Here is a 12852-nt window from a genome sequence, read left to right as displayed (position 1 = left end):
GGAGCAGGGTTGATATAATTAATTGCCATATTTATAAAATTGCATGTAATTTGTTGATTTATTTGATCAGGATTGAACATAGAATTATCTTTTTTTTTTAACTGATTAAAATGAATATGTTCCTCTTTGGCTTTATCAGATTTGAATCTGTTTCATGAACATGACTTAAAAAATATTAACTAAAAATGTTTGTAATAAAATGAAACCACTGAGCATTTTTAAGTTATTCAGCATGGCAGTATTCTTGATTAATTGCCAACATTCCTAAGAACTGAGGAAAAATTATGGCAAATTTTATATTGCACCTACAAAACTTTCTTCCTCGTGCATATTTCCACTTTTACTGAAAGAGCTGTCAGAGTGTTGGTAATTGATTGACAAGAACGTGGTTGTTTACATCAGGTTTCCTGTAGACATGGCATTCCAGATTTTCGCTAGGGAACACATACTGAAACAAACTTCTGGACATTTTTTTAAATTTATATATAATTTATATATATAGAACAAATATATAGCTTTGAAGGATTTTTGTTCACAGTCTAAAATAAAAAGGTCTCTTGATTTTTTTTGTGTCTTAATTATTTTAAGCTATTTTAACAATATGGGCTAGGCTTTTTAGATTTTAACCTTTAGGGTCATATCCTAGAAACTCTACTTAGGTAAATAGTCCCACTGAGGTGCACTGACCCTGATTCTGTACTCCTGCTGTCTCCTTTTACATATACAAAAACTTAAAACTGACATGTTTTCAGAAGTGATGGACAAACCTCAGTATCAGGAGATTTATTTCTGTTTAGTTGCCTATCAGAATTGTTTGGCTTTACAAAATTAGGACCGGATTCTGCCACCCCTAGGTTGTGTTTACACTGCAGAGATTATACCCGCATAGCTATGTTGGCACAACCCCTGAGCGTAAATGCAGCTTGCACTGACAGAAGGGGTAGTGTAGGAATGCCACCTTCCCAAATGAAGTTAACTATGTTAACAGAAGCATTCTTCTGTTGACATAGCTGCATCTACACTGGAAGTTGGCCAGCATAGCTTACGCTGACAGTTTTGTCAACAAACTTAGTGTGGTTGGCAGATTTTGTCCCTTAGGCCTTTGAGATCATGGGAATTTGGGTCTTCCAGGTCTGGGTAAAATGAGGATGTTCAGAGGCATGTCAGAATGAAAAGGAGGCAAAAAGGAAACTGTTCAAACTGAATTTAAATTTAAGAAACTTGATTTGTTAGGAAACTAAAAAGAACTCCGCTCTAGAGGGGAGTAGTGTTTATGCAAATAAACTCCATGACTTAGGCATTGCTCAACTCATAATATTCAAGATAAGTGTGTTCATTTCTACTTCTCTGACCGTCACCATACCACCGTAAGGCTGAAGTACTGTCTTGAATAATTCTTGGTTTGCGGATAGGCTGTTACGGCTTGTGTTTTGTTTTCAGACAAAAGAAATAAGTTGTTGGAGTGGTGGGACTGGGAGGGCTTGGCTTCTTCCCAGTAGTACTTGTATAATGGCTGCTCCTGGCGGCAACTGTTCTGCTCCAGCCCCATATTTTTTGGACTCGTGACTTATTTATTCCTGTCCTTGAGTTGTCAGTCATGGAGTGCCAAATATTTTCTGCCCCTTAAAGATTTTTCTTAGCTGAATGATATACAGTCACTTGGAGAATAGCTTGGCTCTATACACTGTGGGACTTGTTGATGGCTCAAAACATTCCCAAAATCCTGACTGGGGAGAATAAGAAATAAAGGGGACTACTTCCTTCAGAATAGAAGGCAGATTCTTAGGCTACACAAACAGCACTCAGACTCCTTCCTTGGAACAGCAGCCAACGAGTTTCATGTTAACTGCATCTAGTCGTCTTAAAACTATTAATTTTATTCCCACATCTTTATAATATCTTTATAATATGAATTATAGCAGCTCAAAACTGCTAAAATATCATGGCGGACATTGTCCACTCTAATTAATTATGATAGTTGTGATGATTAGTTTTGTTAATTCTTCGTTTGCTATTTAAAAAAATTCAGATGTAAATTAGGATCTAATTTAAAGCCAACAAAGAGAGGAAGCTGAGAGTAAACTCCCCAATTGTATCCTTATGTCATCTTTTGAATCTGTCTGCAACATATATGGTACCATGTGGAAGAAGTCATTAAGTACCTGTTAAATGCCCAACATAATGGGGTGTATGTGTAAGTTAAGGATGTTAAGCTATAGATCTGAACATATTCACTTATATGAGATCATAAATGTATGCTTGCAACTTTTTGTGGTTTATTTCACGTATACAAATAGTTTTAAGAATAAAAGTAGCTTAGTTCTAGTGGTCTGGGAGTGATTTTCCTCAACAGTTATTCCACAGTGTTTTTTCCCTGTTACTTATCTATTTCTTATGCGTGCTCTCATTTTTTTCCCCCAAGAGTTTCCAATATACAGCAGCAGCTGGCCTTGCTAGATAATGAATCTTGGCCAGGAATGGCTGAGGCGGACAGGGACCGTCTTCAGCTCATCAAGGAGAAAGAGGCTCTCCTTCAGGAACTGCAGCTCATCAGTCAGCAGAGACGATCCCCAGAATACATTGCACGTTTGGAGGAAGAAAAAAGGCGCTTGGAGAATGAAATTCAGCAGGCTCGGGCCAGTTCTGCTCAGGGGGCCACTGAAAGGTTTGGGGACTTAACAGATTATTTTCTTATCTACCATAGGATGCAGCTGCATAGATTCCAAGTGAAGAGCTGGTGCAGTTTACCAGCTTTATATGAGATCAAAGCACTACAGTGGTTATTTGTGCACTTTGCCTACAAAAGGGACTGGGGTCCCAGTCAGCACTTCCTGACCATGCCACTGTTTAGATCCAATCTTCTGAAAGCTTTCCTGTAAGCGGTATTAGAGTGAAATTGACAAGACTAGTCACTTTCCCTTTTCCTATTCAGATCCCGGGAGTGCAGCAGAACGGATAAGAATCATGTCAGTTTTTCATTTATCTTTGGAAAAGCTCTGAGCTGCAGAGACATGCCATTGAGCTACTCAGGATGAATGGGGACCCAAACAATGGTGACCAGAGATGATGGGGATAGTTGGTTGGCACAGCAGAGACCTCAGAACAGAGACCAGCCCTGCACACAGTAGTAGCCCCAGGACTCGGGAAGTTTAAAGATGACCTTTATGCTGTAGTTGTACACACATCTTTCCCATTGACCTGTGCAGTGTACGGTTTGGCTGGACCCAAATGTGGCCCTAAGATTTTGTTGAGTATGCTATATAAAAATTTTGTGTATTTAAAACCAATATGAAGGTCTCTGTTATTAAAAATGAAAACATTCTTCACTTGGGGGAAGTACACCTCTACCCCGATATAACACAATCTGATATAACATGAATTCAGATATAACGCAGTAAAGCAGTGCACCGGCGCATCAAAGCAAGTTCGATATAACGCAGTTTCACCTATAACGCGGGAAGATTTTTTTGGCTCCTGAGGACAGCATTATATCAGGGTAGAGGTGTATTGTTCTTTTCAGGGTGCCATAAATTGTCACCGAATTTAAGGAACAGACTATAATTCCGGCCAAGTATGTCAATAAACTGTGCATATTATAAAATGCCTCCAATTAGAGGGACAGAGCTTCTGTCTAAAACTCATTTCTCCTAATACTCTAATAATGTTGCTAAGTGAACTTTTTCTTACACCGGAGAAAATATTTCTGTCCACTTAGTTCTTCCATGCAAGCAGCTAGCATCTGTGAGACGTTTTCCCAGATTTTCTGTGCATTCTTTTGGTTTTTGTTCACAGGTTGAGGCATGAATTAATGGAAAAAAGCCAACTTTGACACTTGAGGACACTACACTGAGCAATATTAATACAATCTTGTCTAAACATTAATGCTTACGTGATTAAGTTGATCTTTATAAATAATTGAAAATGGCCCCATATCTGAGTTTGTAGAACTCTATTTGACTTGATCAGGCTTACTTCAGGCAGTAAATCCAAATGGTGATAGAGAATTCATAGGTGATTAAATAAATACAGTTAATGTTTTGTATGACATTATTTGTGATTTTTGCAATATTGGCACTCGAGCCTAGAAAATGACAGAGAAGGGAGTTCACTTTACACTGCAGTGTAGTAAATTTTATTTGTTGTTTTTGGGATCTCATGTTAGGTAGCACATACTGTGCTGGCAAAAAGAGCAAGCTCTTTTTCCATGTTGTAGTCTGTGCTGTGGAAACCAACATTCCAGGGTGATATTTGATATTTCAGATTCTAGCAAGAAATTGAGCAAAAGTTAGCACAATATTTAAGGATGCTGTATTTTTTATAATAAGAGAGAGAACACCACCAGAGACTAGACTAATTATTCTGTCCGTCAGAGACAGAAAACATTTATCATTGGAGGATCTCCTTCCATATCCCATCTCCTTCCCCCAGCTTGCAAAAAAGGGTTGATGTTTAAGCACATTTAATAAGAGTTCTGTTGTTACTGATTTTAAAATGTAACGTTAAGCACATGAAGAGCTAGCATAACTTAAAACTCGTACAGAGAACTACACAGGGGCTTCAAGATTATGCTGTGTAGAGAAAGTAGCTTTTTCTTGTTTCTTAAATAGCTATAATATGAGTGGTTAAGGCTAACTTTTAATTTTTAATTTCACTCATCCAAAAGATTCCCCTTTACTACCCTCTCTGTCAAAACCCCTGTATCTTATTAACTGTTTTTCCAGTCAAGGAGGGTTTGATGGGACTTTCTGTGGAGCCAGAAACACTGCCCTTAGCTAAGTCAGAGAGCTCTGGACACCCACCCCTTTGTTCCCCTGCATTCCAAATATCAGCCAGTTTGGGAGCCTTGAGGACTGAGGAAGTATCAGGTCTGGGCTGCAGAATGGAGACATATTATGCCAATAATATGCCAAGAAACAGAACAAATTACCCCCCTGATTTTAATCTGTGGAGGGAAAGGTTTTAATTTGGAGTTAAAAGAATAAAACTCCAGAAAAAACATAGAGAACTCTGTATTTCTGGTAGAGAATAAATGGAGGGATTGGAACAAATGCTGCACCTTTTTAAAATAAAGTTTAATAGTTTCAAAATGTAATCAGGGTACCTTACAAGCATATAGTACAGGCAAAGTTATGATGACTCCGTTCGTGTTCGGGCAGTAATGCTGAGTAATTTGGCCACTTGCTTTTGCCTCGGTAAAGAAACAATAATGGTCACTTTTTCCTCAAGAAGAAAGAAGTTTTTATCATAGTTTAATGTTTTAAATGCTTCTAACTTCTGTTTGAAGGAGAACAATACAAGAAATATATTAACAAATATTAAAAAATTATAATTACAGTTTACTAAAGTATATTCACTCTTGGGGCATTACTTGAAGGTCAGTTCGATACTTATCCTTTTTCCCAGTGGTTCCTCACTCCTCTCCTGCCACAGTATATCTGAGTGAAAGCCAGGATCACAGAGTTCGGTGATAAACTGCTTAACAGAACAGAAGTTCTCCAAAAAAAATTTCTTTTCCTTTTGAAGTTTGACTTTCAATCTGTATGGGTAATTGAGGTACTGGCGAATATTCACCCACGAAAGCTTATGCTCCAATACGTCTGTTAGTCTATAAGGTGCCACAGGACTCTTTGCTGCTTTTACAGATCCAGACTAACACGGCTACCCCTCTGATACTTGTTTTTAATCAGCTGCTCCTGCCTCTTACATGTCAGCTTAGGTACCTTTATGGTTGGCCTTGGCAATTTCTGTTATGTACCTTCACCACCATAGCTCTTGTGTTTTCTTTTGGTTCCTTATTCCTCAGTTACTGCAGTTCTCTAAGTGCTATATAAGGCTCTCAGTTCCTATGCTCTCAATGGGAGTTCCGTCATGGATTAAACACTGTGTATTGCCCTAAGTGAACTAGTTCTGTTTGTTAAAAAAAGATTCATTGTTTACTCCCAATACAACAAGAACTGTCTCTTCTTCTGTGTTTGGAAAGCTCTTAGCACATTTTGAACACTACTGCAATATAAACAAAAGAAGAAAAATAATAATTGCAATTTTTAATTATAGGATACTGTTACAGGAGAAGAGAAATTGTTTGCTTTTGCAGCTGGAAGAAGCAACTCGTTTAGCCTCCTATTTACACTCCCAGTTAAAAAGGTGAGTTCTTTAGAGAAAATAATATTTTAAACAAATTAATAAATTTTGAATTCAACAGAAAAAAAGTAAAAGTACAAACAGAACAGACCATTTTACTTTTTCGTACTTCTTTTGTATGTTTGTAATATAAGTAAAGGATGGGCATTGGTTCTTACTTTGTTGATCTGTTTTCTTTTAAGTACATTTTGGGCACTGAAAGGCATTCACAGCTTGCAGTTTAGCAAAGTATTTGATGTGTCGTAAATTCAGTGGTTTGGATAGAGTGTTATTAAAAAGGAGAAAAGTACTTTTCACTTTTAATAATAGCTATCTGGACTGCCTGGTTTGAAAGTTAGTGAGATCTGTCTGTATAATATGTGGAAAGGAGAAATACAGCTGAACCCATTTTATGATTGTTTTTGTTTATAAATAAAAAATTATACACAAACAAGATTAAGCCTTTAAACTATGCATGACAAAAGACAGAAAATTCAGTTATATTCAGGGTGTCATTCTTAAGCCCACATTAGTGATTGCTTGTTTCTTAAGCACTGATGGTCTCTGGTGCTGTACCGGAAAACAACACAGAAGAATAAATAGACAGTACAAATCAGACACGCAACTCCTCGGTGACAAGAGGAAGGTAAATGGGGAGTCAATATATAATCAGAGAGGCAGCATTTTACGGACATGGGCTATGTTTTGTGGGAGAAGTTAATTTTGAGGAGGGATGTGAAAGAAGAAACAATAGGCGCTTGATGCACTGGAGTTTGGGCTAAGAAGAAACAGAAAAGGTAGTGATGCGCCTTCCCAGCATCCACTATCAGAACTGTCTCTTTCCAATCTGCCAGTTTTATGCAAATCTTACAATTTTCAGCTGAAGGAAAAACATGAGTACAGTGGCAACAGCAGCAAGACAACCACTATTGCTACCCACAGTCCAACCAACCCCCTCTTCCCCCACCCCCCAAACTCTGAAGAGCGGAAGAGAGAAATGAGGTCAGGGTTCATTTCTGGCATAAAAGGGTAAACAGAGTAGTCAGAAGTGAGAAAGAGAGAAAATGTAAGAGGATAAAATGTGCTTGGAACATTCTAACAGATTCACTACACTGACATTCCAAGACAATACTCACTCAGAGTAGGGGTTTGCATGCTATGGAGGAGACAGAGGATGTCACCCTCTAAACGTGAAGATGTTCTGAGATCTACAGAGAAATCCTACAAGTTTGAGAGTATCTCCGTGAGGGATCAGCCTCCTGGGCTGGCTCTTGAGGAGGACCCCTTATCTCACCAGCACACCACCTGCAGGAGCCTAGCTCCTGTTGGTTCACACTTTACCCACAGCTATACTCTTATCTCCACATTTGGAGAGTGGCAGAGGAATGGGGTTAGTGCTGAAATTGCAACTTGAAAGCTCCCACAAGGTTTTCAAATGGGAATTCTGTGAGTTTGCTTGCATATAAAGCTGTATAGAGTGACTGTTTCCTTGTTCTGCTGATGTCCCACTCCTCCTGAACCAAGTTATTGGACTCAATTCAGAAGCAACTGATTGAAATATAATGGCTTGTGATATACAGGAGTTCAGACTAAAGAACTAATGATCCCTTCAAGCTTTAAACTCCATGAATCTATGACTTTCCCTCACCAGTCCTCTCTCTGGCCACTTTTCCACCAAAACCCACAGAGAGCCATCTGCAGATTTGAGGAAAGGGATGTGATGATCCTTCTTGCTCCACTTTATTTATACTACTTTCATCACCTTTAGCCTAAAGGCAAGGGAGGAGAAGAAAGATGGCCCTTAACCTAAGTATTACAATGCTGAATGCATGTAAAATCCTCTATCTTAATGTGGGTTATTATTTTTCTATCTATGCTGTGTTTCTAGCTATATAATTCATATATTAATGGATCTTTTTCTGTTTTAGTTTATCTGCTAGCACCCTCACAATGTCTTCTGGCAGCAGTAGGGGATCACTGGCATCCAGCCGAGGATCACTGGCGTCCAGCAGAGGGTCTCTAAGCTCTGTCAGCTTCACGGACATCTATGGCCTCCCACAGTATGACAAATCAGACAGTGTTACTGACTATGCACAACATCTGCGCTTTGACCTGATTCCATTTGATTCTCTCAGTAAAGATGTGCAGTACTCTGATTCCACTGGACATTGTAACTTCAATAAACAAAGGAGGTCCTTGGATACTCCTCAATCCCTGGCATCCCTGTCATCACGGTCCTCCTTGTCATCGTTGTCCCCTCCAAGTTCCCCTCTGGACACCCCCTTCCTTTCTGCTTCTCGGGATTCTCCACTTGCCCAGATGTCAGAAGGATTTGAGGAGATAGCGGGTGTAGGAGCCCTAGAAATGCGCAGAGCTCGGGCCTCGGTTTTGGGTGACGATGCCCAAGGAACAACTTCATCACAGACGCCTGCCTACCCCGTGGATGATGGACTGCAAGAAATGGGACCACACCTGGCAAACATCCAAACTGGTGGAGGTGAGTTTGTTTTCTTCATTACCATTTTGTCTCACCTAATCTTCAAGGGATAATGAAAAACACAAGAAAAATGTAAGCATGGCATTTTAATCTATCAGTTCGATTTATTTTTTAATTTAATTTTTAAAAAACAATTCTACATCTGATGTTAACTAAATTTTTTTTGTTCAAAGGTGAAGTGCAGAGAGTGTATGTAGTAATTCTTTTAGACTTTAACATAAATTGTTAATGGAAACGTCAGTACTTTTTCTGAAAATATGCCAATTTTGTTGATTAAAAATAATAGGCCTGCATGCTTACGTCTTAGGAAAAATCCTGAATGAGAGAACCTGAACAGTCTTAGACTGTGCCAGCTGATATCACTTCTCTTTGTGTGCCAAAAACACTTAGTAATAGCAGTAAGTTTGATGGAGGAAAATGGGGATGCAACCTGAACTGGATGAACTAGGAACAAACAATGACAGAACACAAGTAACAGCAGTAACTACCCCTTTTAAATCTACCTTGTTCATGCAGATCAGACCCTTTTGTTTTACAATTGTATGAGGCAGGCAAACACAACGGCTTGTAAGTCTATGGTGTTACTGTATTCCTTGATTTGTGTGCGCATGGTATGTAATGTCTACGTGTAAGTGTTATTTGCCCCAGAATTGGGGTGGATGGGTGCCACCCAGCACCTGTTCTGTTTACGTGAACTGACATGCATACAGGAGTTTAGGGGGAAGACAAACAAGTGAGCTGGTTGAGACCATTAGGGATTGCCAGATCTTGAAGTGTAGGAGGGGAGGGGCAGTTATACTCTGACAATAACTCTACTCTAAAATCTGTGGTTACCACAACACACTTTCAAAAATATATATCATTTGTACTGAAATAGTTACTATTCCACTTGTATTGCAAATGATCACAATAGATCATTCATTATGGGTGCTCCCCACATATAAACCATTACCAGTTTCCTTTGAGAACTCGTGGAAGATGGGTGAGGTCCCAGAGAACTGGAGAAGGACATGCATAGTACCTGCCTTTAAAATGGGGAACAAAGAGCGCTTGGGGAATTATAGACCAGTCAGCCTAACTTCAATACCTGGAAAGATACTGGAACAAATTTATTAAATACCTAAAGGGTCCAAGGGTTATAAGGAATAGTCATCATGGATTTGTCAAGAACAAGTCAGACCAAACCAACCTAATTTCTTTCTTTGACAGAGTTACTGGCTTAGTGAATTGCGGGGTGGGGGAGAGAGCTGTAGATATGATCTAGCTTGATTTTAATAAGGCTTTTGACATAGTCCTACATGATATTTTCTTATGTAAACTAGGGAAATATGGTATAGATTAAAGTGGTATAACGTGGGTATAGAACTTGTTAAAAGACCATATTCAAAAAGTAGTTATCAATGGTTGCTATCAAACTGGGAGGACATATCTAGTGAGGTCCTGTGTGGGTCAGTCCTGTGTCTGGTACCGTTCCATATTTTCATTCCTGACTTGGATAATGGAGTGCTTATAAAATTTGCAGATGAAACCAAGCTAGGAGTGGTTGCAAGCACTTTGGAGAACAGAATTAGAATGCAAAACAAACCTTGACAAATTAGAGTATTGGTCTGAAATCAACATGATGAAAGTCAATAGAGACAAGTGCAAAGTACTACACTTAAGAAAGAAAAATCAAATGCACAACTACAAAATGGGGAATAACTGGCTTGGTGGTAGCGCTGGTGAAAAGGATCTGCAGGCTATAGTGGATCACAAATTGAATATGAGTAGGGGTATATTAAATCACGGAGAAATCACACATTTTTCACGGGTTGGTCATGGCATAAATAGCAAATTTTGCGGATGTGTTCATACCATGCCACCCTTACTTCTGCGCTGCTGCTGGCGGTGGTGCTGCCTTCAGAGCTGGGTGCCCAGCCAGCAGCCGCCACTCTCTCATCACCTAGCTCTGAAGGCATAGGGTAAAAGTATATGGTATAATATAGGGTAAAAATACACAAAAGACCAAATTTTGCGGGGAAGACCAGATTTCAAGGTCCATGATGTGTTTTTCATGGCTGTGTATGTGGTAAGTCCCTACCTATTCATAGTTTCTAGAAATGAAGACCTGATTTGCGTGCTGAGATAAGGAAGGCTGTAATGGGGCTGGGATGCTGCTTCAGTTATACTCTTCTTCCCACCCCCTGTGAAGTTTTCTTTCCTGTCTTTTCTTTCATTTAAACATTCTCTTCTGTTTTTGTCACTAGAGCGCTTCCCGTTCCACTGTGTTCACCTATTTCTTCTCTGTGTATAGCATGCAACGTTTACATTGGAAGTAGAAAAACAGTAAAGGCCAAAGAATTATTCTGGTGTTGTTCGTTTGAGCTGCTTTTAATGTGTGAATTTTAAAACAAATATTTAGGAAAAAATGGTTCCCCCTTCACATTTCTTGCCGAGGCTCTTGACTCTTTTGCACTCTGTAAATTGATTGGCTTGGATAGTTTGCATTCTGTTTCATAGCGGCTGTTTTCTAGTAGCTTTTCTCAAACTTTATTGGTTCACATACCACCTGAAGAACTACTGTGAAGTGAACTGATGGAACAGGATGCTCACGTACCGGCAGGGTACATATACCACAGACTGGAACTCTGGGGTTTAGAGCTAGCTTTATGGTTTTAAGTTCTTGTGCAAAGCGTTTGGTTGCTGCCACCTCCTGGTGTCGTAGCATAATGCAAAGGGAACAAATTGTAATTCTGACAACACTGCAAACAACTTCCTTAAATATTCAAATAAAATAAATTGTGTAGTAATCTTGATGAACATTATTACTCATGGAAGTGGGGGAGGAACCAACAGTCCCAGCAAACAGTCCGTTGTTTACTGCATGCAGCCAGTGTGCAAGATTTCTTCACACAATGTCTTGTTTATGCACTTCAATGTTGACCGGCACCTCTGCTGCTCCTCCAGTCTGGCATCTCTCTTGAGAATATGCTAAAATATGTGGTGACTTTATGATGTGTACAAAAAGAACCTGACTGAGCCTGGAATTCAACTCACTTGCAGGAAGAGGCTTGCAAAGATCACAGGGGGGAAAAAAATCACATCTGAATAGAACATTGTTTTTAAACTTTTACATTTTTTCCTGTTTCCTCTTCCGTGAATTTTAATTTAAAGAACTTCCATCATGAATTTTGTTAGTTTAAATTATATATTAATTTAAATATAGAGGAATATTCTGCTTTCTTGTAAAGAGGGACCCAAAGAGAAAATCCATATCTACAACCCTGAACTTTGGGGGAAGTTTGGATTTAGATCCAAACGTCACAGCCCACCCTTATCTCTACAATGGGCCAAGTTAAAATCCTTGCTCCAAACATTACCAAACTTGAGGAAAATTCAGATCCAGATACAATTATTTAGGTATCTAGTTTCCATTAGAGTCTAAATAATCTTTTGTATAAAAAGTATTGGCATAGATTGAAAAATTGATTTATCACCATGTGCTTTTCATTTTGTATCTTGTTTCTCATGCGGCACAGCAGAAAAATTCACTGTAAGTGAACCTGGAATTACTTATTATGCTGGTTTTGCCTGTAATGCTTAGCGTGTTTTTGTGTGTGTGCAGTGTGTATGTTCTGTATGACTTGCATGCGGAGAAGAGGGTGGCTGAGCTACATTGGATTTTAGTTGGTATCACATTATATATGTTTAATCATTATGGGATACGTAAGTTTTTGCTATGTCTACTAAACATTATATTCATGGCTGCGGATGACTTCTCAGAAAAACTTTTCTGTAAGCTTCAGCTTTATTATATCTTGATAATGCCCAACAGTACCATTGCAGATTAGGGTCTGTTTGTGTCTCCATTATAAGTTTGTTTTCTGGAGACGGTTTAACTCTGCTATTAAAATGCATTTTGAGCTGTTACACAGCACATAAAGTCCAAGTTCATGAAACATGGGTTACATTCTCAAAAGTAGCTGGTGATTTTGGTTCCTCAGTTATTTAACAGCTCGTTTGAGACACCTTAAAACGGCCACTTTTTCAGATAGTGGATTCTAAGAACTTTCTGAAACCAGGCCTGTTTAAGGTGTGTCAGCTGACCCAAAATCACGAGTCATTTCTGAAAATGTAGGTCAGTATTTTGTATTCAAATTTTTAAGATATGGAGTAAGGTAGTAAAAGATGAGATGCTGCCTCTACACTAGAAATACCAAATTTTATTTTAAATAAAACTTTTCAGTTTCCAACTT

The 12852-nt window shown here is 38.8% G+C and overlaps 1 protein-coding gene across 11 annotated transcripts in view; it reads left to right on the top strand.

Moving 5' to 3' along the window:
- Positions 1-12852, top strand: part of WWC3 (WWC family member 3) — a 145880-nt gene that overhangs the window by 105040 nt on the left and 27988 nt on the right. For all 11 annotated transcript variants that reach the window (XM_005309313.4, XM_065580681.1, XM_008167177.4 and 8 more), the window contains 3 exons: positions 2423-2665; positions 6055-6144; positions 8049-8617. In XM_005309313.4, the coding sequence (XP_005309370.2) occupies positions 2423-2665; positions 6055-6144; positions 8049-8617 (902 nt within the window). The remainder of the gene's footprint in view (positions 1-2422; positions 2666-6054; positions 6145-8048; positions 8618-12852) is intronic.

This window comes from Chrysemys picta, chromosome 1 (genome assembly GCF_011386835.1).
Source record: "Chrysemys picta bellii isolate R12L10 chromosome 1, ASM1138683v2, whole genome shotgun sequence".
NCBI classification, from domain to species: domain Eukaryota; kingdom Metazoa; phylum Chordata; order Testudines; family Emydidae; genus Chrysemys; species Chrysemys picta.
The sequence above is the reverse complement of the archived record's forward strand: the minus strand, read 5'-3'. Positions and strand labels throughout refer to the sequence as shown.